This window comes from Mustela nigripes, chromosome 12 (genome assembly GCF_022355385.1).
Source record: "Mustela nigripes isolate SB6536 chromosome 12, MUSNIG.SB6536, whole genome shotgun sequence".
Taxonomy (NCBI): Eukaryota; Metazoa; Chordata; class Mammalia; order Carnivora; family Mustelidae; genus Mustela; species Mustela nigripes.
The window spans coordinates 59703069-59728430 of record NC_081568.1 but is presented as its reverse complement, the minus strand read 5'-3'; the positions used below and the strand labels follow the sequence as shown (position 1 = coordinate 59728430).

General features: G+C 43.5%; 1 protein-coding gene across 6 annotated transcripts in view; it reads right to left on the bottom strand.

Annotated features, from left to right (window-relative positions):
• Positions 1 to 863: 863 nt before the first annotated feature.
• The window catches only part of KCNIP1 (potassium voltage-gated channel interacting protein 1), a 339780-nt gene continuing 315281 nt past the window's right edge, over positions 864 to 25362 (bottom strand). For 3 of the 6 annotated variants that reach the window (XM_059417343.1, XM_059417345.1, XM_059417347.1), the window contains 7 exons: positions 13563 to 13687; positions 12505 to 12574; positions 10953 to 11023; positions 10178 to 10285; positions 5097 to 5201; positions 4185 to 4247; positions 864 to 1727 (listed from right to left, as the gene is read on the bottom strand). In XM_059417343.1, coding sequence (XP_059273326.1) covers positions 1680 to 1727; positions 4185 to 4247; positions 5097 to 5201; positions 10178 to 10285; positions 10953 to 11023; positions 12505 to 12574; positions 13563 to 13687 — 590 coding nt within the window. In that variant the 3' untranslated portion in view covers positions 864 to 1679. Of the gene's footprint in view, positions 1728 to 4184; positions 4248 to 5096; positions 5202 to 10177; positions 10286 to 10952; positions 11024 to 12504; positions 12575 to 13562; positions 13755 to 18512; positions 18546 to 25362 lie in introns of all 6 variants that reach the window. The other 3 variants (XM_059417342.1, XM_059417346.1, XM_059417348.1) reach the window with 3 other exon arrangements.

The following is a 25362-nucleotide window of genomic DNA, read 5'->3' as shown; positions in this document are numbered from 1 at the left end:
TGGGGGCCTGCTCTTGCTAGTGGCCCATGGGTAGTTACGGCTTTCCCCTTCACTGAATCTGTTTCTTCATCTGCTATTTGGATTCAAAGAATGCCCATGCCTCTTTGAACTGACTACAGATGAATGAGATTTGTGTGTGGTACCTTCAGTTCCTTGGGGAGAGACAGAATCCCTTGGCAGGAAGGCTCTATGATAGAGTGGGAAGAGTTCAATCTCTATGGAGCTGTGCTACCCCAGGCAGATGCCCTTACCTCCGAGCTTCAGTGTCCTAACCAGGAAAATGAGGACTCTGTCTCCCAGAGTGCTCGACATCAGTGTGAAATGAGATCATGTATGTAAGCCCCTAGTGCACACCTGGAACGTAATAGGTGTTCAGTAAATCACTTTCCTTCCAAGAATGTCTTGGTTAACTCTTCATCTTTTTAAATGTGATGTTAAATGGGGACTCTAAGACATAGTGTCCAGTGTAAGTAATAATTTGCTGCTTTTGGCTGAAGCTACTTGATCAACCCCTGGACCCCAAGGCCCTCAGCAGGAGGTTCTGGCCACCTTTTCAACTCTGTATCTCCAACCATATCACATGTGACTCTGGACTTTCTACAGCAGAAGTTCTTGAGACTGGTAATCTTGTTGGAAGGAAGGTGTGAGAGGTCTCAAGAGGTCTCACCTACTTGCTTATAGTCACAGTATTTGCATTTAAATAGGATGCTTGCTGGGGGGCAGCTGAGGATGACAACTGGCACTGGGTCTGGCACCAAGCAAGTACTAATAACTGGATGCCAACTGAGCGGGTGAGCCTCCCCTTTTCACAGCTTACCTCTCCTGCTCAATTGAGTCATGGAAAAAAATGAAGATAAAGAGTGTAAGAAATAGTTCTGTTTATTGATTAGAACATGGTATAAAATTACAATTTGCAGGCATTCTGGGCTTTCTGGGACGGGCATGCAGTGATGGGCTCTAGCAGGAGATGGAGTGAGGGCATGGACAACTGGACATTGATTCTCTTCCTGGACACATCAAGGGACTTGCACTACCAGCACAGATGCCAGTGTGAGACAGAATTATTGGTTCTTGTCTCTGGAAACAAAGGATGTGGGTAGTTTGTGTCACCAGACAATGCCATGCTTAAGAATTCAGTTTTATCCTATATATGTTAAATGCGGGCTCTCCCAATCTGGTCATATATGGATTCGTATTGTTCTGTAGAATGCTCATTCTTCCCACCAAAAGAAGGGAAACAGGCACATTGGTTTGGGAGGCCATCAGAGGATGGTGTGCATTTGGCTCAGGTCATCTTGCTTCTGGATACATCAAGGTCTGCTGGACTTGGAGGCAGTGGGCTGGGACACGCAAGCAGAAAAGCGTGCACTACTGTTTAAGCTCAAGCAGAGGGACCTTCCACAGGGCAGCAGCATGAAGAGATGAGCATGCTTCCAAAACAAACCCAGTTTCATCTTCTCTCTCTCAAGAAGACGGAGTAGGAAGAGCTGGCAATCAGAGACTGAGCCATATGATGCTGGGTTCCATAGAAAGTCTCCAGCGGAGAATTCTTCCAAAATGTAAAAGGTGTTTCTGTCCCAAGAGTCGGTGTGCAAAGTCAGAACTAGGGCAGATTGAGGTGTTAAGAGGTGGTTGTTCAGTATACAATGTCTCTGAGAGCCGGATGGCTATGTCCACAGTTACATGACATTTTGGAACAGCTGGAGGGACCTCATGATGTTGTCATCCTGGAGGGGAGGAGGATGAAAAGAGAATGTTTAGAACTCTCTGAGGCTCCTCACTGAGAAGGTCTGTAACAGTGAGCCCGTCTCCAGTGTGGGTTTCCCATGCAGAAAGAATGCTGCAAGGGCACAAGAAATAGGAGTAAGCAGTGGGGGCCTAGAGAGTGACTACCAATTCAAGGCAAGAAGCACCTTCTTTGGCCTTGGGGAATTAAAAAAAAGAAGATTTTATTTATTTATTCATGAGAGAGAGAAAGAGGGAGAGGCAGAGGTGGAGGGAGAAACAGGCTCCCCACGGAGCAGGGAACTTGATGCGGGATTCGATGCCAGGACCCTGGGATCCTGACCTGAGCTGAAGGCAGACACTTAACTGACTGAGCCACCCAGGTGCCCTGGCCTTAAGAAATTTATAAGAAGTAAATTATCAAGGGAAACAGTGAGTTTTACTTCTTTTAAGAAACTCTGCTCAACTGCATTTTATCAAATGATTTTTCAACATCTACTGAGATGATTGTGTTTTTTAAAACTCTATTATGTTGTTAATTTTATTGATTTTTGAACACTAAACAAAACTGGTGTTCCTGTAATAAACTTTTTTTTTTACATATTACTGGTTTGATATTTTACACCTATATCCAGAGGGATTATATTAGCTTGAACATTTTCTTATTTTGTAATAGGCTTGTAATATTTTCATATTAGGGTTATGATAGCCTCATAAACCAAGTTGAGAAGTTTTTCCTCTTTCTCTATTCTCTGAGTTTGTATGAGATTACTATCATTTCTTCCTTGGAAAGAGTTTGAAATAATTTACAGAATAAGACATCTGTGTCTGCCATTTTCTTTATGGGAAAATTCTAAATTACAGATTCAGTTTCTTTAACATACATAGGACTATTCAGATTTTCTATTTCCTTTTGTGTTAGTTTTTTAAAAAATTTATTTCTTTTCAGTGTAACAGAATTCATTGTTTATGTACCACACCCAGTGCCCCATGCAACACGTGCCCTCCATAATACCCACCACCTGGCTCCCCCGACCTCCTACCTCCTGCCATTTCAAAACGCTCAGATTGTTTTTCATAGTCCATAGTCTCTCATGGTTCATCTCCCCTTCCAATTTCCCTCTAAATTATAGTTTTGATACCTGTCTCTGATCTCTGTCACCTACTGTGCTTTAGCCATATTTCTTAACTTTGCAAAGTCTTGGTTTTCTTTTCTTTAAAATGGGCGTGATCAATACTGCCCATTGCCCAGCTCATGATTATCATGTTGAAATATTACTAGCCCTGTTGGTAAGTAACTGCTGACCTGAGCCTCCCACTGAGCATCTTACCCTCTGTCTATCTGGGAACTGGCCCAGGATCCCGGGAGCATCCAAAGATCCATCAGTTAACAGGCTGGCAAGTTTGAAAGATCCCTTTAGGGCACTGCTCCATGGCATTGGTCAAGATCAGTTAAAAGTGATCAATTCTCAGTCCACTCTCATTACTGAATATGTTGAATACCACCCTGGATATAGCTCCACTGCCTCTCAGGGCTGTTGTGAAGGTCATGCATACACCTGAAACTTGGTAGGTCCTCAGTACCCGTTGATAACTTCTCTCCTGCTTTCATGCATCTGCTGTTCTTACTGGGTGAGCTCAGGGTGACTGGTACTTTTCTGAAATAAGGTGGGGTTGTAAACGCATTTTTCTAAAGTAGATAAAAGCAGCTGTTCCCAGTTCAGTTTCTGACAGAGACTCTGGGCTAGTCTATCCTTTCAACAAATGAAAATGTGGTCCCAGCACCTGCAGCACCAGTGTGACCTGGGAGACCTTTAGAAACTTAGCAGCGTCTCAAACTCCTCTCCAGACCTATTGAATTAGAATCCGCATTTTCACCAGATCTTCAAGGACATTGGTTTGCCCATTAAAGTTTTAGAAGCCTTGATCCCCAGGGCATTTGTGTTAAAACAAAGATTTCTACAGTCCACATCCCCCTCGCCCCCCCCCCCCCATCCCCGCACCTGCCACCCCCAGCCATCTAGTGTTCATTTTCAGAATTATTTAGGCAATTTTGGCCACACTATGGCTTGAGAATTACAGCTTTAGGGTTTTTCTTCCATATATTCCCTTGTAGTTTGAGGAGTGGGTCATTGAGCCAGAAGCAGGTTAAAAAATGAGTGTTGCCCACTTGGGAAGTCTTTGTTTTCTCAGAGACCCCCTTTGGGCTTTCACATCCACCCCAGCCCATATCCTGCTCAGGCTGTCTGGCTCAGACTGTGTTTAGCTAGGACCAACCACAGGCCAGTTGCAGGAGGGGAGGGAGCTGGAATTCTGAGTTTGCTGTTGGTGGGGGTGGTGGTAGTGGCTCTGACCTGAGGCCACAGGTTTCTCATTCCCTCCCTCCTGCAGGCCCTCAGCCCCCAGATTTCCTTTCCCAGATCTAGAGATTTTATATTCTGAGGTCTCTCCTTACTTACCTCCTGACAGGATTCAAGAAATTCATCTAAAGTCACGATACCATCTTTATTTTTGTCCATTTTCTACAAGACACAACAGGAAGAACTTTAACAAACTTGGTAATCTGCATTTCAAAACTTGCTCTTTGCTAAGAGAGCAAAGGGCCTGACACCCTGAGCTTCCTTAAAATGGAAAGACTTGCTCTAGGCTCTCATTACCAATTATCAGATAATTCCCCAGACTCTAGCCTCTATGAGCCTCTGCTTTTCCCATCCGCAAAGTGAGAGGATTAGACAAGAATGAGCTCAGACATCTTCAAAACTGTACCACTAGCTTAGTCCTTTTTTTTCACCCTTTACCAGACATAAAATTTAATGCAATATGCTAAAAGAAATACTCTAAGGAGTTAGAAGACCTAAATTTCACTGATTATTCCATTATTTTCTGGCTACAGAATCTTGAGACTAACTTAGTCTTTTACTGCAATACCACTGTGGTCATACAACTCTTCTAGTCATAGAGTAACTGTAGTCACCCAATCAAGGCTAAACCTCCTCAATTAAAGATCTCAATCCAGCCCACCCTTGTTTCCAACTTTATTTTCCATTACTCCCCAGACATAAAGCTTTAACACCTACATATATGTGCTTTAATGACATCTTCTCTCACTATTCTGCTCTACCAAGAATTTTTATGGAACTTAGTGTCTATACTCTAGCATTTATACTTCCTAATATACTTCCCTGTTCTATAGTATATATTTGCCTGCAAAATGAGATCATCTGTTACTTAGAGGTGAACAAATCTTGTAATTCTTTCCTGGCTTCTGCAATACTTAGCACAGAGTTGGACACACAGCACTTGCTCAGATGCTTGTGGGTTGACTGGTATCCATTGGGCTTACAGCTCACGCACAGTGTGTGTGCACCTACCTGGAAGAAGACGTCCACATGCTGCCTCGGAGTGTCTTCTTTGAGCACAGGGTAAGTGTATTTCCCCATCATGTCATAGATGGCTTTGACGATGTCCATCATCTCCTGGAGAGATGATAGGGAAGCACAGCGTGGGAACCATGAGGTCAAGTTCTTTTTTAGGTGAAAATTGGGGGCTCCTTGTCACCCTTGTGAATGAAGGTGATTAAAAGGATTCTCTCCAGCTGATGAGAGGGAGTTAGAAAGCAAGCTGAAAGGGCTATATTCTGGGAGCCTTCTCTTAGAGCTAGGGCAGCGGAAAATTCTCTGCCTTCAGAAGCTCTTGGGTAGGTTACGTTTTCTTGAGCATTATCCTCAGTGAGTGTGGGATTGAAATGAACATGGTTGTGTACTGATGAACCCACACCCCATTTTGGGAAGACCCTCTCCCCACTCCACTGTTCTTTGAATGGTTGGGCCCAAGTGGCTGTGTTTTTCCTGGGTGATCTGTCTCTGTGACCACAGCTAATTGGAACAAAGGTGGACATCTGACTAAAGCTGAGCTACTCTGTTCTTCTCTCTTGAGAGGTTTAAATGATGAAGCACAGAAACGTGATCAGGAGTGATAGAACCTGGAGCTCAAAAGTCAAGTGGAGTTAGGGCCAGAGTCGGTGACACAGGCAAGCGCTTTCCAGGATTTAGCTAAGGTTAAGTGACAGCAGACACCAAAAGTTTCTGCATAAGAGTAGAACTTCTGTGAGGAGTAGAATGGAGCAAATAGAAGGTAGAAGAGATGAGAAAAATGTAGGGAGAAAGAGAGAAGAGAGGAGAGGAGAAAAAAGGAATAGAGCGAGGAAAAGGGAGGTGGGGGGGCAAGAAATGTTCCCATGAGTACACACATGGGCACCTACACACACACACACACACACACACACACACACAATCTCTCTCACACATACATATACACTCACAGAATCTCCCTTACACCCATATACACATACTCTCTCACACACATACACTCACTCACATACACTCTGACATGCATACTCTTTCTCTCTCTCACACGCACAGTCTCACATATACACACTCTTTCTCTCACACACCCATATACACACTCACACACACTCAGAGTCTCTCTGAGAAAACTACATGAAGAAGACAGATGGTTACAAAGACTGGGAGAAGCCCAGAGGGGCAGTGTCTCAGAATGGTTACCCTACAAACTAAAACCTCCTCTTGTGCCTTCCCACCTTTACGTTGCTAGCAACTTGAATGTGTCCTTCCTGCTGAGGAGAGTGTGGTCATCGTGATGTCAGCAATGTTGGAGGAGGGTAAGGGAGGAGAGAGAAAAGAAGAGGTGAGGGGAGAGAGAGCGTGAGATTGGAGTCTAACCACCTTCTTGCGTCAATGGGGATTGTATCTGTTCCATCAGACTGGCTATATCCTTTTTTTTTTTTTTTTTTTTTTTTAAAGATTTTATTTATTTATTTGACAGAGAGAGATTACAAGTAGGCAGAGAGGCAGACAGAGAGAGAGGAGGAAGCAGGCTCCCTGCTGAGCAGAGAGCCCGATGCGGGACTCGATCCCAGGACCCTGAGATCATGACCTGAGCCGAAGGCAGCGGTTTAACCCACTGAGCCACCCAGGCGCCTCCAGACTGGCTATATCCTTACAGGCAACCTCTCAATTTAAGCTAGTTTATGTTGATAATCTTTTATCTTTGTAACCCAAAGACCACTTTCTACAGGGTCATTCTTGTTTTATGGGGCCTGATAAATGGTACAAATCCTGTCACGTTTTCTTTCTAATCTCTCAGTGCTTCCCGATACAGAATAAGTGATCATTACCTACTTGTTAAAGGAGTTAAGTTGTTTTTGTTATTAGTGTAGCTCTGTTTCCTCAAGACTGTGAGCTCATGAGGACATATGTTCAATCCTTCATTGATAAGGTCTCTGCATAGACTAGGAGCCAAATAACTGTTGAGTGGCTCTGTGATGTTCTGATCACACTGTCCAGGCACAGTATTCCATGGCCCTTCCTTGGAATGCAGGAAAGAGGGTATAGGAGGACAGCTCTGTCTTTGAGATCTTTGAAATAGTGTCTATGGAGACCCAGGGGACGACCTCTCTCCTGGGTTCCTTGTCTGTTTCTCCTCATTCCATGTGCTCATTTTATTGTTTTTATTCATTTTTAACCTATTTTTAATAACATTGGACTTACACAAGAACAAAAACAGAACAGAGCATTCATGTATACCTTTGACCCAACTTCTCCTAACTTGCCAAAGCACAGCCCGGTGATCATCTCAGGGAATTAACAATGCTACAACAGTGCCATGCTGGGCTGTGAACAAAACTATGGAGCTTATTCCCATTGCATTAGAATTTCCTTTAGTGTCTTTTATGGTTAAGGATCCCTCATCCATCTAGTCACTGTGTCCCCTTAGTCTCCTCTAACCTGTGACAGTTTCTCACTCTTTGTCTTTCAAGACCAAGACACTCCTGATAGGAGTACTGGTCAGTTATTTTGTAGAATGTCTCTGGGTTAGTCCCTGCCTTTATTATGATAAGATTAAAGTTTTGCATTTTTGACAAGAATACCCTAGAAGTGACATTATGTCATTTTTGGTACATCATGTCGAAGAGGTACTTGGAGTTAATATATCTTATTGATGGTGATGTGAACCTTGATTACTTGATTACTGTCGAGTTCCTTCTCTGATTTTAGTATCTTTTAGTGGATCATGCCTGCAAAAATTATTACTGTGATGTTTGCCTAATGCTGACTTTGTATTTCCTTTATTCCTTCTTTATTTATTAATTGGAATTCTTCTTTAAGAAAGAGTTGTCCCTTATCTCCCATTTATCTATGAATTCAATTATTTATTTGAATACATATTTATTATTTATTTGAACACATATTATTTGAATATATATAATCTGTAATTATGTATATATAATTTAGTAGGGACTCATGGGCATTTTCCTTATTTTTTTCAGCTTATACTCTAATAGTAGCACTTTAAATTTTGTTGCTCAAATTGTTCTGTTTTGGTGATTGGGAAGTCTTTCAGACTGATTCCTGTACCTTTTTGACATGTCCCATCCTTTCCTTTCTTTCTTTTTTAAACACTCCAGTACTTTCCAGCACTACAGGGTACTCCAGGCCGATCTTGTGTTTTCTTGTTCCCAGTCCTGGAATCACCAACTTCTCCAAGGAGACTGGTTCCTTTAATTGGAGTGTGGTGTTCAGAAATCAAGGTCCGGGTGCAAGGTATCCTCATTGCTAGAGGGGGTCATTGTCTTAGGCCATCCCAGCAAACAGAACTAGGAGATACATGTCTCTATTCATGTGTTTGTTTTAAAATGTGGGCATCAGAGGTGCTTCATATCCACATTATTATGGGTTCTTTCCTGAGTACCTTTACTAAGAGAGAGGACTTAAAGACCAATTTTGATCACTCTCTCAGGATTTTCTTTGCCTATAATTTGGATGAGATTATTTCCAAATGACTACAAGGAGAAGTTCCAGCTGTCTTTTCTAGGAAGCTGTTTATCTAACTTTCTTTTTCTTTTAATGGATACTTTTAAAATTCTGCCATCTAGAGAGGTCTGATAGGTATTAATGGCAGCAATTTTTCTAGTCTGCAAATAAGAAAGAGGGAGCCGGAGTCAGTGAGGTGACTCAGTGATGGAATTATGACTGCACCAAGGTTGAAGGCTGTGTTACAAGTCTCATTTTAGGGTCCTTTCTTTATATATTTTGAGAAGTAGTATTTGAATATTTTGGAGTATCATATATTTGAGCAGTCATGGAAGCATTAAATTATTTGCAAAATTGACATAATATATATATATATTATTTAGAAGGTGATTGCTATTTTTTAAAAAGATTTTATTTATTTATTTATTTATGTATTTACATGAGAGAGAGTGAGCATGAGTGGAGAGGAGGAGCAGAGGGAGAGAGAGAAGCAGGCTCCCCATTGAGCAGGGATCCAGATACGGACTCTATCCCAGGATCTCTGGATCATGGCGCCAAAGACAGATGCTTAACCGACTGAGCCATCCAGGCAACCCTATAAGGTGATTTTTTAAATGTACTGTGTCAGATGAATTTATATATCTTCTTACTTTTGTGTGACTAATTGGCTACCCGTTACCTGAATTTACTGGAATTCGTTGGACATACCTGTTACTAGGGGATATTAGGGTTTTTACCCTCAGGGAATCATCCATCACTTTATTTTCAGCACTTAAGACACCTCATAAGCCCTCATATATAAGATGAGCAAATGCTTGACTGAATGAATGAGGAATGAACGTTAGAGAGAAGCTCACAGGGTTGAGGTGGGGATTGGAGATGAAATCTGTAGCTCTAGACACTGTGCCTGGCGCATAGACTCTTGGGGACTGGGATGTCATTGGGTACTATGTCCAAGCTGCAACCGAGAGACCAAGATCCAGTAGATGTCCAAGCGAGTTCTGAGATAGACCTGTTGGTGTTTCATTGTCTAGACACCACGTGTAACTCTGACAATATAAAGTGTCAAGCAGTGGAGATTCATAAATTGTGATGTGTTTAGAGATAGCCGCACTTGCCATCATTCCCTTGTGTGGTTTTATTGGTGGGCAAGATAGATTGTGGCCAATATGATCCCTTTATAGTCCCTGCTTCCTCAAAAATCTCCCTTCCCCCTTCTAGATGGTGTTTTCAACTCCACCATCCCAACTCTCTGCTTTAACTTGTGGCTGTCAACCCGCTCAGTGTGAGTGCCCCTGGGAAGAGGAAGTCTACACTGAAAGCATCAACACCCCTTTGGAATGTGTGTTGAAGACAAGGGATGCAGTGACAATGAATGAAACTGCTTAATCCTTGAGAGTGCTTGGGAACAGGGCAGGGTGGACCAATGGGGGAGGTCAAAGGTGACCTTCCTTTGGCCAGGAATCAGCTCTGTTAGTCCCAAAGCTAGTCTCTGTTAGTCCCAAAGTTAGTCTCATTCAGACAATTCCATGTTCGGTACTGGGACTGGAGCTGCTTTCTGTTTATAATTAGATGCCTTCACTGTAGTCCTTTCATGCTCCAAGCCTCCGCTCACTTACCTCCTTGTTGATGTATCCATCTTTATTGATGTCATACAAATTAAATGTCCACCTTAGCTTCTCATGGACAGTTCCTCTCAGCAAAATCGACAGAGCAGTTACAAAGTCCTGACAAGTGGGAGAGGCATAAATGACAGTAACCACCAAGCCATGGGGTGGGCTGCAGCTCTGTCTTCTGGGCAGAGTCCATGACTACTTTTTCAGAATGGTACCTTCCATGTCCACGGTCCCCTGAAGGACACGGCCTATGTCAGCAAAAGCAGCCCCCCTTCCACTCTCTACCCTGCCCATTCAAGAGAATGGAGTCTCTTTGAAGAAGAATGCATGTGCTGCCACCTCCAGACTCAGGCCCACACAGCCTCCTCTGGTATTTTCTTATCCCACAGCTCCAGTTACCCTAAGAGTGGCTACCTGAGTCCACATCCCTCTGTTACCACTTTCTAGCTCTTTGTCCTTGGGGAAACCACTCCATCTCTCTGCTTGACTGTCCTCTTCTGCAAACTGGTAATAAATCATAGAACCCTACGTTGTAGGGTTGCTGTGGGGGAATAAATGAGTTAATCCAGGCAAGACACTAGCCTCAAGTCTGTCACACGGTTAGCTCGATGGGCTCCGGAGCTATTCAGCTCTTATCATCTGTAGTCCCTCGGGGCCCCGAGCTCCTATAGGGGAGGGGAAGCAGCTGCTTATTCCCTTAGCTTGGGAAATGCTTGTTAAGTGAACCGACTGCCCTTTCAGCAGGTGGTGGCGCCCCGGGCCTCAGAGACACACGTACCTCAAACTTCACGGAGCCTGTCTGGGTGATGTCAAAGGCGTGGAAGAGGTAATGGGCATACATGCTGGCATCTGCAAGGCACAGAAGGAAAGGCAGGTGATGGGAGGCAGGGCTTCACAGAAGGGCGTGAGAATGCTTGGAAACAGTAAGAAAGAGAAGAGGGTGCTGCTGGGGCGATGGGAAGGAGGAGGGGGGTGTGGGCAAACCCACTGTGGAAACCGGGACCCAGGTGGCTGTCCTGCGGTTTGTTTAGGTGGGAAGTTCTTAGAGCAAAGACAGGACCTTGCCCCTCCACCTAGTCTTCCCAGGAAAAAGACCCTCCTGCCCGCCTGCATATGTAATCCTTGGTGGGTGAGTGACATGGCAACTGTGTGCAGAGGACGCTCTCCCAAGTGTAGTGCAATGCCATGGAGTGAGCACCCACTAGGGGGCAGACAGAGCTCGGCTTGGCTAGCAACCCTGGCCCTGCCTAGCTTTGTGACAGCAGGCACATACAGAACATCTCTGAGCTCCTTTCTCCTGTCTCTTACAAAGGGATGTAGCAAGACCTTTCTCTAGGAATTTTTGAAAAAGTATGTTAGACTTTCACATCGTCATATCATCAAAACCATCACCACGCCTGTCACACGACCCAACCTCGAGTTCTAGTGGCTCACTAGAACTCGGCAACAGTGATTCCAGGGCCTGAGTGGCGTGAAGCCACACTCCTTTGCAACCTGGGTAGGGACCCTGTACCAGGTCCCCACACCTAGGAGGGCCCTCTCTGCTGCTAAAGAGGCCCAGAAGAAGCAGAGCCTAAGAAGGGAACACTTGGAACTCAATTTTGTCAAGACTCAAGATCAGGAAGGGGTGGTACAGGAGAGCACCTGGGAGCAGGAAGGGAAGTGGCATGTGACACGTGGAAGCCATGGGAAGAGACACAGAAGTCCTAGGCCCATGGAGCCAGAGCAGCTTCCTTCAGGAGTTAGGCATGGCAACACAGTGACTGTGGGCCTGGCATGCCCGCTAACCTGACTCAGACGCATGACTTTGTGTTCCCCACATCTTCTTGGATTCATTTATTTCTGTAGTCTCTGGTATTTGTTTAAGTTCTCTTTCAAAATACCACCTTGCCTCAGCTGTTGTGAGGGAAAGAAGGGAGAGCGTGGGGCACAATGGTGGGACCAACAGGGCAAATCTTTTCATCAGACGCTTGTGGGATGGACTTCCGCTCTGCCACTTAGTAGCTATGTGACCTTGAGGGAACGGCTTAACTTCTCAGAGATGTAGTTCCCGCACTGGGCATGTGATACAGCACCTGCTGTCTAGAGCTGTTATGAGACTTTGTGATATTGCTTTATTAATCCCTCCTCTCCTGGAAATGATCCATTTCAGAGCTCTTTTCTGTTAAAGCTCTAGCTAATTATGTATCTTGTAATGAGGGAGGGAAATCTTACCCTGAGTTGTTCCTGACCTTGAGGAGGAGGCAGATAACAAGATGCATGAACTTGGAGGAAGAAAGGCTGCTCACCAGAGAGGGAGTAGGGAGGGACCTTTTCAAGATCAGACTCACCTCCGTGAGGGAAAAACTGAGCGTAGATCTGTTTGAATGTTTCTTCATTGACCACACCACTGGGGCACTCCTGTGTGAAAGGGAGAGAGACAGTGGGAAGGATGGGGGGCCCACTCCAGAGGGAGGAGACTGGGTCCAGCCTTGGGTTTTAGGTTTCCCATAATCCCTGATGAACAGGAACTGGGCAACCACCTGCACACCTCGGTGTCTCCAAGTGAGTAGCTGGGACAGTCGTCCCGCCTTAGGACTGAAGTTGCTTTGCAGAATGATGAGACAGCCTCAAAGAATGGGCACTGTGAGGTGGAAAGAACTTGGGCTTTGGGCTCAGAAAGACCTGGATTTAGATCCTGGCTCAGCCTCTTTGAGGCTTTGTGGCTTTGAGTGAGTTAGTCTTTGATCCTCAATGTCCTTACCTGTAAAATGGGGCTAAGAGTACTTTCCTGACAAGACTATCATGAGGTTAGTACAGGAAATAATGTGGCAAACTAATACATTGACATCAGTCTCTGTGAGCTCAGTGAGCACAGAGCTAAATCCCATCAGCATGGACAATATTGATGGGGTGAATGGGTTATGCTAAGGCTAGAAGCTGGGCCAAGGTGAATTCTCCAAGGTTGTGAAGTTCCTGGGCTACTGCCAATTTCTCATCTATGGAGGTTCCCTCATCCTTTTTTTTTAAGATTTTATTTATTTATTTGACAGAGATCACAAGTAGGCAGAGAGGCAGGTAGAGAGAGAAGGGGCATGGGAAGCAGGCTCCCCGCCGAGCAGAGAGCCCAATGTGGGGCTCGATCCCAGGACCCTGAGATCATGACCTGAGCTGAAGGCAGAGGCTTAACCCACTGAACCACCCAGGCGCCCCAGTTGCCTCATTCTTGCCTGGAGTTTTTCTTTCTCGCCAGGTGATCTTTTGCTCTCATGTACCCTTTGGAGGATTGGCCTTTCTTTTACAACTACATATATGGAAGAGCTTCATAATGGGCCCCGTTGGTCTTTGGAAGAGCTTAGCTCCAAGTGGGAAATCCTGGCTGGGCCTTCAGATGCCCTGTGGCCCTTACATTTTTGAAGCCTCGATAAAGGACTTGCAGCTCCCTCTTGGTGAAGTTGGTCTGGGCCTCAAGCTGCTCCAGTCCTTCGGGCCGATGGCAAACCATGGTCATCTCCAACTCATCTTCAATCTTATCTGGAACCAGAGGAGATGGCGTTGCAGTGGCTGACCTCAATGGCCACTCGTCAGACCACAGTCTTGGCTGTCAAAAGAGTGGGTGTTGTGACCTGGGACATGGGGTCGTGGGCTGGGGTCACAGTGCAGATGACTTCTCTGCCTTGAGCCCCCTGCCCCCTGCCTGGTCACTTCTGTCTCACACTCGGTCCAGCTGTTAGTCCCGCGTGTCAGACATCATACAGGGAGGAAGCCTCGGGCTGGAGAGAAACACGTTCCAAGTGGAGATGAGGGTAGACGGGCTAAAAACAAGTCTATATGAAAACATTTCCCTTTCTTTTAAAATAACTTCTTTGCATAATCAATTTGCTGCCCGCTTAACCATGTGAACATTATAGAGACACAGGTGGGTGAGTGGAATCATTAACAGCTTCCAAACAGCAAAGGGAAACAAATTTATTAGAAAGGTAGAGCAAAGTCTTACCATTTGGGTACAATTAGATGAAGGCTGACACAATTTATCAAAAAGTTCCAATTATGGCATGTTAGATATTAATTTAAGAATATGAATGCAAAAGAAATATGAATGCATTTTACAGCATTGTTTTGTAATATCTATTAGATGTTCTTAAATAACAGGAAAATGACTTAAATGAAAACTATTTGATAAAATCAAAGCTTCTGAAGCCTTTGAAGGGCTCAGAAAACAGTTGTTTGAAGTAGCAGTTTGTTCCTTCAGTAAATATGACAATGTAATGTAATTTGCCCTAGTTATTGAGAAAGTGCAGGTCTGTTAAAGCAAGAAATCTGCCCATCACCTACTGAAGGATCACAAAATCCAAATAAGTGGAGGTTTCAATGTTTTACCATTCCAGAAGAATAAATGAATGTTTTCCTTTGGGTCCTGCCACATGCTTTCTATAAATTTACTCCAATCAAGAATCAATTGCCGGCTAACCTTCTCTGCCCGTTGTTGTCATGCAGACATTACCAAATCTATATATCGAATGACTGTAAACCTGGGCTGGCAAGAATAGTGATGAGATGGGCAGGGTGCTGGGAATGCACATGCACCATGTCGCATCCCATGACCACAGAGAGGGGGGACAGGCTGCATTCCTGTCTGAGAGAACAGGAGAAGCACGTGCTTAACACAGTACATTTCTCCAGTGGGTGCCAAGCTCTTGCCACCAGGTTTTCTCTCCAATTGTCACTTTTCTTTTAAGAGTGTGATCTCAAAACAGAAGGAATCCGTCAAAGTGAGTTCGTATCTTGGACGTCTTCCTAAGGAAGTGGACATTTGGGTAAGTTTCCAAGGGAGAGGCAGAGGAACTGGATAGTGATTCCCACTGGCCATCTTTCTTATGTGCTGGGCAACAGGTATCACCATATCCTTTCGTGTGTAGGGCAGATTATTCAATATAAATAAAATACTCCGATTACACAAAATCTACAGGTGACTAGATTTCCTTGTAATTCTTACAGAGCCTTTATTGTTACGTTGTAGCTAACAAGTAGCAATTACCTAAACACTGCGGCATTTCAATGTAAATCAAGGGGCCATTCCCCGCCCCCCGAAAACGACGCCCCCACATAAATCTAATTCAGAATACATATATTTTTAGCTCATTTTAAAATAGAAATAAAATTGTTAGCTTAAATCTCCCAGTATTAGATTTGATAATAATTTTATTTTGAAATATATAGATATTTAAAACTCTGAAAAGAGGTGAACTATTAAAATGTAAACCAGGAAGACAGAAATGATGTATTTTTGCAGGTGTCTGTTATATCTTTCCCAGTTTAACTTACGCAGAAGCTTAAAAGACTTCTTTTGCAGTATTGGCTCATTTCTATTAATCTTCTAGTGACCGAATTTTTCACAAGATCAGGGAAATCTCTTTGTGGACGTTTGAGAGAATCTTTCTGACTCATAAGCTGCACTAAGCATCTCTTTTATTATAAATGCACTAAGCAGTTACCGAAATATCAAATACTAGGCCCAGTTCATTAAGGGAGAAATCGACTTTATCAATAAATGATTTGTTTGCTGTCTGGGTGGCAAAATCAATTTCCATACCGGATTCTGTAATATCTGAATATTGGGATGCTGACTGCCAAGCTTTGCTTTGGTTTTGCTTTTCATCACCTTCTAATTGTCAGGCTGTGGGAGCATCAGTCACTGAAGGAAATTCATGTCTTTGGGGCTCAAGATTCTGGGAAGTAGCCTGCATGTCTTAAACCAGTGGTTTTGTTATACTGTGTTTCATAGGAAGAACGACAATTTACATCACATTCCAGTATACACAGACATAGAAACAAAGATTTTATGAAATATTTGGAAGGAATAATTTCTTTAAACACTTTTCTCTATTAATGTGAGATGTACTCTATTCTCAAGTTTAATCTGTTCCCTTAAAATTGTGCTGATTGTGACCCTCATGCGTCATGACCTGTGAATGGAAGATGCTAGAAGTTCTAGAAGGGCCCACATCTCAGAATTCCCCTCCCTCATGCCTGCTGTCCTTTCCCTGCCTTTGGTTCCAGCCAATGTAAATATATTCTGAAGAAATTTCTGAAGGGACTGCTGAGGTTTCCACATTCATCCTGTGGCACCGACCCTGCCTCTCCACCATCCAAGCAGTCCCTGGGTTCTGCCCAGGTGGCCCGAGTAAAGGAAGGAGGGCTGCTCAGCTCCCTGGTTGGAGGAAGAGGAAAATAGAATTAAGAGACGGGGAGCCACCTTGACAGTTCCTTCTGAGGTCCGTTAAGTCTGCAAGGCAAAATACTGCTTATTGTTATTTTTGTTATTAAAAGTAATGGTGAGCCAGTTACTAAGTCAGTCTGAGTTTGGATGATAGACATCAAAAGTAACCTAGAAATTTAATACTATGGCAATAACTACATAACAAGAATAAATTAGAATTCTTTCTGTTGGTAAAGTACTTTTAATCTGTAAAATGTTAAAAAAAATCTGTAAAATGTTTTCATGCCTGTTGTCCCATTACAACCTTGTGTGTGGTGGGGAGTTTTTGAGACCATTACCCTTTCCATCGAATATTAGAAAGATGGGTGTCCTAACAGATAAGGAGATTTTCTAACCATGAGTATCTTAAACAATGATGAATTGTCTATTTCTGTGGGTAGTTAAAACAAGATAGAATGACCAACTGTAGGGGATTTATAGCAGGAAATTCCCAGACTGAAGGGTAAGTTAGAGAAGATGATTCAGATTAAGTGGTCCTTATTTTTTGTGGTCACAGACTTCTCTGGATGGGGATGAAAGCTTTAGACCCTCAGAAAAAGAAAATGCTCCTTATTACAGTATCCTTCTGTATTTTTGGTTAGGTCCTGGGTATTTTAAACACTTGGAGCCCACGTTAAGGGCTTCTAACACAGACGATCTCTTCCACGCCTGTGACTATGTGGCTTTGCCTGAGTCACACAGCCAGCCCATAATAGAATGGAGGGACCAAGAATCCAGCCAGTCATTCCTGGGTCTCTTTTATAGATCTGGCTTCCATGTGCCCCTATACTGGCCTCAGCTTCCCCAATGCACAGACTGCAAATTGGTTTGTAACCAATGTTACAAAATTTGCAATGTTAGGCGCTTTTCTCCTGACAGCTCTGTGCAGTTGTACAAGCTCTGTGCAATTGTACAAGACCCTCAGACTATGAACCCTAAGAGGACCTCAAAATTTGCAATGTTAGGAGCTTTTCTCCTGACAAGCTCTGTGCAATTGTACAAGCTCTGTGCAATTGTACAAGACCCTCAGACTATGAACCCTAAGGGGACCTGAGCCTTTGGGATCCTCACTAGTGAGGTGTCTCCTCTGTTAGCTCCATGACCATGACCGCAGTCAAAAAACCATAGCCATGATGACCTCCTCCTCTCTGGACTAGAAAATAGTCTCTGCTTCTTGGGGTTTCTGGTTTTGACTTTAAAACCACCCATCTAGTTTTAACATTACAAAATGGTAGCCCTTGACATAGAGTGCCCAGTGATAGGTCTTGTTTGGTCCATAAAATGTGGTGGTTTTTTTGTTGTTGTTGTTGTTGTGCTTTATTTGTTTGTTTTTGCAAGTAACTGCTAGTATTTAAAGATGAGAGGTTGACAAAAAATGATTTTTAAAATTTCTCTTAGAAAATGGGATTATCTGACAAAATTCTCACAAAGCAGTAGTTTACAAGAGCTGAGCGGTGACTGTTCCCTCTGAGTAGCCAAAGTCTCTAGTGCTCCCCCTGTTCATCTGTGGCTCTTACTTCGTTTATGCTACTTCCCCGATCCCCATAAGCGTTTGAGTTCCTGATCTCTGCTGCTTACCTCCCACCTACCTACCTTTTCCTACCTCACTCACCACCCAGTCAACCAACTTTTCTCTCCCTATTTGTTTATTTAAACACATTCCGCTTTGTTTCATGAAGGACTTACAACTGATTATATGAAATAAATATAATAAAATAAAGAGATAAAGTAATAAGAAAAAAGTGCCTTAGAAAAGGTTGATTACATTAGGAGGTCCAGACCATGGGGAAAAAAAGAACTTAGAAATTCAGATCATTTGTTCCAAGCAGTGACTACACTTGAGCCACACACTGGCTCTGAGCTTTTCCATATATCTTGCGGAGAAAAAAAACGTATCAGTTTCTTAGTGGGAGCAAAGCTTTTCCTATGACTTGTCTCTAAAAAATGTTTCCAACTGTTTCTCTCTAGGTGGGGTTTCTTAACAAGAGGCAAAGAAAATTCATGAGTGAGTAGACTAAATTGCAAAATGTATTTGGTTAAGAAGTTCTTCTTTTGAAAGTAATGTGACCAAAGTTGTCAAGTTAGTTTAAACTTTTTTACCTCTCTGATACTGGTAATACCACCAGGCGATGTCTAGGAAAAAGTAAGAAAACATTTTACCAAATCCATTCATCAGAAAAAACAAAACATACTTATTTTCCATGAAGATTCTACTCTGAGGGGGTCCAGGTCACCATCTAGCTCGACATAGGCAAAGAGATCTTGTAGCCAAGCTGGAGCTGACCTTCGCCCTGTCCTTTTCCCACCGTCAGAACAGGCAAGAGCAAAGGGTCACGCCGCAGTGCCCATGGCTCCCAGCAGGGGGCTCACTGAGCATGCCCGCAGCCATGCAACCATGCAGTCTGAAGAGAGATGAGATGGCGTGGGGCAGAGGATGCACAGATGTGGATGGGTCCTTGGAAATACCCGCACGTTTGATTGAAAAGTGGCTTATGCGGAACCCTTCACAACAGAGGTCCCAGTGTCCCCCTCTGCTAGTTTGTGATTTGAAGTTGCACGTTTTGTAGGATTCTGTATTTGCTCATTCAACACTCATGAATGATGTATCTGCTCTGCGTATTTCAGTGAACGAAACAACTCTGTTTCCTGCTCTCCTGGAGCTTACAATCTACAAGCCTTTGCTTCTCTCTTTCCTTCTCGAGCCTGAGAAGTAAGATGCAGGGGAAAAAAGGGGGGCTGTTGAAAATAAACTGATTAGCCCATTAGGATGGGTGAGCAGAGGGGATGCAGGTGAAGTCCCCTGTTAGGCTGAATAGAAAACGTAAGAAAAATAATCAGACCTGGAAAGTCTTCCATGGCAAGTTGGAGTTGGGTGGGTCCAGGTCCCAGGGAACAGGAAATGGGGGGGTACACTTGATGCTCTCAGCTTCATTTTCCCTCTGTAGGGTAGGGTATTATTTGAACTTCCTCCTGTCCTTGCATCAACCCTGACCACAAGCGCATCAGCCAGCCCAGCCATCACTTTAAGTGTGTTTTGGTCACTCCCTACCCCCACCCCCAGACAGCAGTGGCTCATTTTCTGCTGTCCCTAAAAGTCCTTGTGTCCTGACCTGAATCCTCTGGGAGAAGCTAATTTTGCTAGATTTAGTTGCCTCCTTTTATCACTCTGATTAGTAGTATTTACATTCACTTACTTTTTCCAATAGAGGAAGTTTAGTGCAGTTTTAGGTTTACAGAGACGTTGAGCAGAAAACACAGAGTTCCCCTGCATGGTCCCTCCTGGTTTCCCCTAAGCATCAACATCTTGCCCTGTTCTGGGACATTTGTTACAGCTTATGAACCAAGATTGAAATATTTTTAGCAAAAGTCTATAATTTACATTAGAGTTCATTCTTTGTGTGGTATAGTTCTCTGAGTTTTGACAGATGTATATATAATGTTACATATCCACCACTACGCATCCTACAGAATAGTTTCACAGTCCTAAAAACACAGCATTTTTATAGAAGTATATCTACAAATATGGACCGACCATCTCTGCTATGCCAGGGATGGGCTTGGGGAAAGGCGAAAAGACATACCATTTGTTCATATGGAGCTCTCCAACTGGTGGGGAGACACACACAGAGACCAGGATTACAAACTCAAATGCCAACAGTAGTTGGGAGGTAATTGAGATGAGTCAGGGACTGGGTATACCCTCGGATGGACTGGTAGGGACTGAGAACTGGTGAGTCATTGTCCCATGAAAGGGAAACAGCTCTTCCACTGCCCATTGTTATTATGTAGAATTTAGGTTCGGGGAGTCCAGACCTTTAGAAATTTTTCCTCAGGAGCTGTTACAGTTAAAAGTTCATGTCCCGATTTTTAGCTGTCATCAATGAGCTTAACATTGGAAACATATAGCATGGGCCAAATATATTATTCCTATTTGTAGGATGCTATGGATTGCTGGTCTGGAACTGTTCATTGGCAGATCGTGCCAAGTAGCAAGCAGTGTGGCTATGGCTAAGATACTTGAGAGCCAAGAGGAGGAAGCTCTTATCAATTGTCACCTGGCTGGCACAGAATTGACAAGGATGGCTTCATGGGGAGGTGATAATTTATTTGATACTTCAAGGAAAAGGGGAACAAGGGAGTACCATATGCAATGATACAGAAGCCAAAAGGCCCAGGAATGGTGAGCTCTCCTATAACAGAGCTGACTTCTCACTGAGAATGACTCGAAGAGGAGGATTAAAAAAAAAAAAAACCTATCAATTAAAACATTTTTTAAATTGTCATAGTAATAAAAACAAAAAGACACCTGAAGACTGAGGGGGTGGTAGGGTAGCGAGCAGGGAAAAAACCCTCACACATGTGTTTGAAGGCACTAGAGAGCTACAAGGTATCGTATCTTTAGAAGCCATGATTCTGGAGGGAAGAAAAACTCATTAAGGTGAGCCTGACATTCAGTGCTGCTTTTCCTCTCACAGTGTATGCTGATTTCTAAGTGGCATGGATAATGAGCTTGAGAAACTGAGCAAAAAGTGTCTGCTAAGAACAAAAGGTGTAAGCAGAGCTTTCAGCATCCGGGAAGACAAAAATGGTATTAGTACTACTAAGACATTTAGGGCCTGATGGACCAAGATTGGAGGAGCCATAGAGGAAGGGAGCACAGACAGGAGCCTAAGAGCCTGAGCTGTCATAAGTGACAGATGTCAAGGGAAACTAAGCAAAAGCCACAGCCCAAAGGTTGCAGAGCTGAATGGAGCTCTTGACAGGCTCATGGTGTTATGGGGTAGCTGGTGGAGGTCAGTATCTTCTAGGAGGGGAGTTCCTGGTGAAAATTCAGGTTTTCAGCTTATTTTGCCAGATTTAGTTGCCTTCTTTTATCACAAAATTTGACCCCCAAAGGGCTATGTTCTAGGAGGAAGACAGAAATAGATGAGGCCTCTCAAAGATGGAAATCCAGCCTCAAAACAGCTCAGTCCCCATTTGGATTAAGTTGATCTACACCTCCTTAGTTATCTTGCACAAATTGAAGGCTCAGACAGATAGTGTTCACATTTTGTTTTCTAAGGCTCACCACTCATAGAAAATTTGCCAGGCCATTTAAAAGACAAGACCAAGAGAAAAAGAGAGAATATAGTAGTAGATTCATGGGTGATCTAAATATTGGATTTATCAAGGTGGGCTTTAAAGTAATAGTGAAATATGCTCAAGAAAATAAAAAGATGGAGATTCCGCCAGAGAATCAGAACATATAAAAGTAAATGAAAAGTTCTAAAATTAAAAAAAATATATATTATACAAAACTGACAAATAGATCAGTTGAACAGCAGGATGGGCACAGATGAAGAGAGAAGTAATGGTTCAGTCAAGAGAAAAATACATGGACTGATGCACACAGAAATAGAAACATGAAAAATACAGATAAGACCATAAGAGAGACATACTGGACGTGAAGAAGAGTTCTAGCATTTGTGCAACCTGGGTGCCTAAACGGGAGGAGGTAGAAAATGATCTTGAAGCAATACCTGCAGAGATAACAACTGATCATTTCAAAAACTGGATGAACGAGATTGAGCCACAGATATCAAGCCACAGATTCAAGAAGCATAAACCCAAACAGATGAACACAAAGAAAACGACACCGAGGAACATCACAATAAAACCTGAAATACAGGGACCAAGAGAAAATCTTCACTACAAGAGAGCAAGCTTCACATAAAAACAAGCCCTAACCCAGTGCTGCTTGCGAGCCCGAGGACACAGAAAAGGTAGAGGTGAAAAGATGGAAAAGGATACAACATGCAAACACACATCAAGAAAACCGGGCATGGCTATTTTAACATCAGATAAAGTAGACTTTAAGGTAAGAAGCTTTGCTAGAGAGAAAGAGGGAGTGTGCATCATGAAGGCGTCACCCATTAGGAAGATATAACAATTCTAAATTAGTATGCACTAATAATATGGTTTCCAAATACACACAAAATGAAGGCTAAGAGAGAAAAGGAGAAATTGCAAATTCACGGTCATAATTAAAAATTTCGGGGCGCCTGGGTGGCTCAGTGGGTTAAAGCCTCTGCTTTCGGCTCAGGTCATGATCCCAGTCCTGGGATCGAGCCCCACATTGGGTTCTCTGCTTAGCAGGGAGTCTGCTTCCTCCTCTCTCTCTGCCTGCCTCTCTGCCTACTTGGGATCTCTGTCAAATAAATAAATAAAATCTTAAGAATTTTTTTTTCAAACCTCCTCGCTCAGCAACTGATAAAAAATCGATAAGGGTGCAGAGGATATCAGCAATCCAGTTAACAAATGTGTTTCTATTGATAGCAGACAATCTCTTTCCCCAACTGCCACAGATCTCACACATCCCTCTTAAGTGCTCAGGGAGCATTTACAGAACGTTATAAAACCAATCTCAACAAAGTTAGAAGAACTGAAATTATGCAGGATGTTTTCTATCCACAGTGGAATTAAACAAAAAATTAAGGGAAGAAGAAAAAAGGAAGACATCTCCAAATGTTTGGAGATCAAGCAGTATGGTTCGAATTCCTAAGTAACACATGGATGGACGAAGAAATCTCATGGAAATTAGAAAACATCTTGAACCAAATGATAATGAAAGTATGACAGATCAAAACCGTGGGACGCTGTGAAAACTGAACCCAGAGGGAAATTTAAAGAGCGTGTCCTACTTGAGCTGCAAATAATTTAGGTGACAGTGTGCATAAAATTGAATGCCATGCTGCCTCTTGAAATCACATTGCTAGTGCTTCCAGTGGTTCATTTTCCGTGTGCCTAAACTATGTTGGTTACATTAGAGACTGTATTAAAAATGGCATGCTGGCTTTTGAGAATGTAATCTTTTCCTTCCCTTAAACATGGTCGATTGGTATATTCGGGATGAGTCTAACACCATCTTTTGATCAACAGTTTACCCCATTATAATCTGGGATGAAGATCCTTGTCAGTGCCTGTATGAAGCCAGTGTGTGTGGGGGGTTGGTTCGCAGGTGGACAAGTTCCATTGGTCTTGAAATGTAATCCTGGAGGCTGCGATTCTTACAGCTTGGGTTTGGAGGTGAGTCACAATCTCACTCAGACACACACAGCGCACACAACTCATCAGCTCTGAATTTTATAAACTTAACAATGAGTCCCGGGAGTGCTGAGCTGAGCTTTGATAAAGATTTTCTGAGTGTTCTGGACATTTTTTCCAGTCTTCTTGCTTCAATAAAACTCAAATCATGTTTTGCTCCAAGCGTTTGTTCTCTTAATCTTGAAACCCTCCTGCCCCTTTTAAGCAAAATTGAATTTATACATTTCTCATTCATTTACACCTCAGTCCTGAAAACCTTCTGGGGAAAAAAAAAAAAAATCTTTGAGTACTGCTACTTCCATTTGATTGGGGATTTTCTAGATCGAATGACTTGAAAGTTCTTCCACATATAGTGTATTTTGATTCTCTGACCTTTCTCCCAAAAGGAGGGTGTTTTTGAATGTGACTTTCTGATCAGCACATTGGGTGTGGTGTGTGGGAGGCGGAGTGTCAGATGTACCTTGGAAGGTGGTGGTCATAGAGATTAATTGCCAGAAATATAGTGTAATTATTAATAGTCCACAAAGTCATTACACAGACTGAGACATACACCACAACTGGGTTGTGTGACAGCATGAAATTCACACATTTCCCAACAAGATTGAAAAAAACAAAGAAACTTCTGGGAAAGAAGTGAATCACTTAGATCCCAGGGTTGGCAGAAAGAAGGAGCCCTAAATGGTGTTTCAGGACAGGGAGCAAGGGCCACAGATGTGAAGGACTCTTGTGTTCCCTCAGCTCCAAAGCAACATTTCAGTTCAGTGCAGCCCCTGGCCAGGCTGTGAAGTAGAAATGTTGGGTTCACTGTAGGGTCTCAGCCACAGGTGGAAATTTCTGGATGACATTTTAAGTGGACCTCTGTATCTGGGGAAAGTGTCATGGGTGATTTACTCAGGCGGCACCAGCAGTCTCCACAGCTCTAGGGAACACTTAGTCCCGTGAAGCCCAAACCCTGCTGCCAGCTGGTATCCCCAGTGGGGAACCTTCCACCATTTCTCCTTTGGTCTCAGCTGTCCACTGCCTTGAAGTTCCAGCCCATGGAAACAGCTAGTTCATGAGTGGTGGCTGCCCTGCTCTGGGGATGGGGACATACTGTCCAGGGTAAGTGAGTCTCAAATATTCCTGTAGGAAATGGAAGAAGATTACAGAGATGGGATTTTGTTGTTCCTCTTGACGGAGAAGCTAAAATGTCAGTTCACTGCAAGTGAGGGGGAGGCAGAGGGGGTAGGACCCGTGGGGAGGGGAACTGCTAGTTTCAAGCTGGAAATATGAAGGTGCAGAGAGAGGTCAAAAAAATGACTCAAAGGAAAAGTAAACTTGCCTTGTGAATAGGACTTCTCTGAGGTTGGCATAGGATTTTCCCATCAGTGGACACTCAGTCGATCCCAGTCAGGCTATGGTGTGAAAAGCCCGCCATTCAGCCTGCTTTCGGAAGAGAGGCTCGCTGGCTTTCCAGCTAAGTTGACAACTTGCCAAGTGACGGTTTCCAAGCAGAGGGCTTGCTTCAGGGCGCTGCTGATGGTTAACAACTGGCATTTGGTGGTGGGTTGGGGGGAGCCTGATTGATAACATTTTCCAATCTCTTTGGTGCAAACATGCCCACTGGGCTATCGACGTGAAGCCACCAGAGAAGGATTTGGGGAGCGAAGCATGCCGTCTGCACGTGTGAGTGGCTGCGTCATGGCCTGGCTGCGAGGTCAGGAGAGCTGGCCTATGTTCAGCTAGCCCACATTAGCAAGCTCAGGGCCCGAAAGCCAAGTTTATCAAGTCGGCTTGCCTCTACAACCCAACCAAATAAACCTCTGCATGGTTATTGTGAAAATAAAGTGCTGTACACCACACAGAATAATCACCGCAGGAAATAACG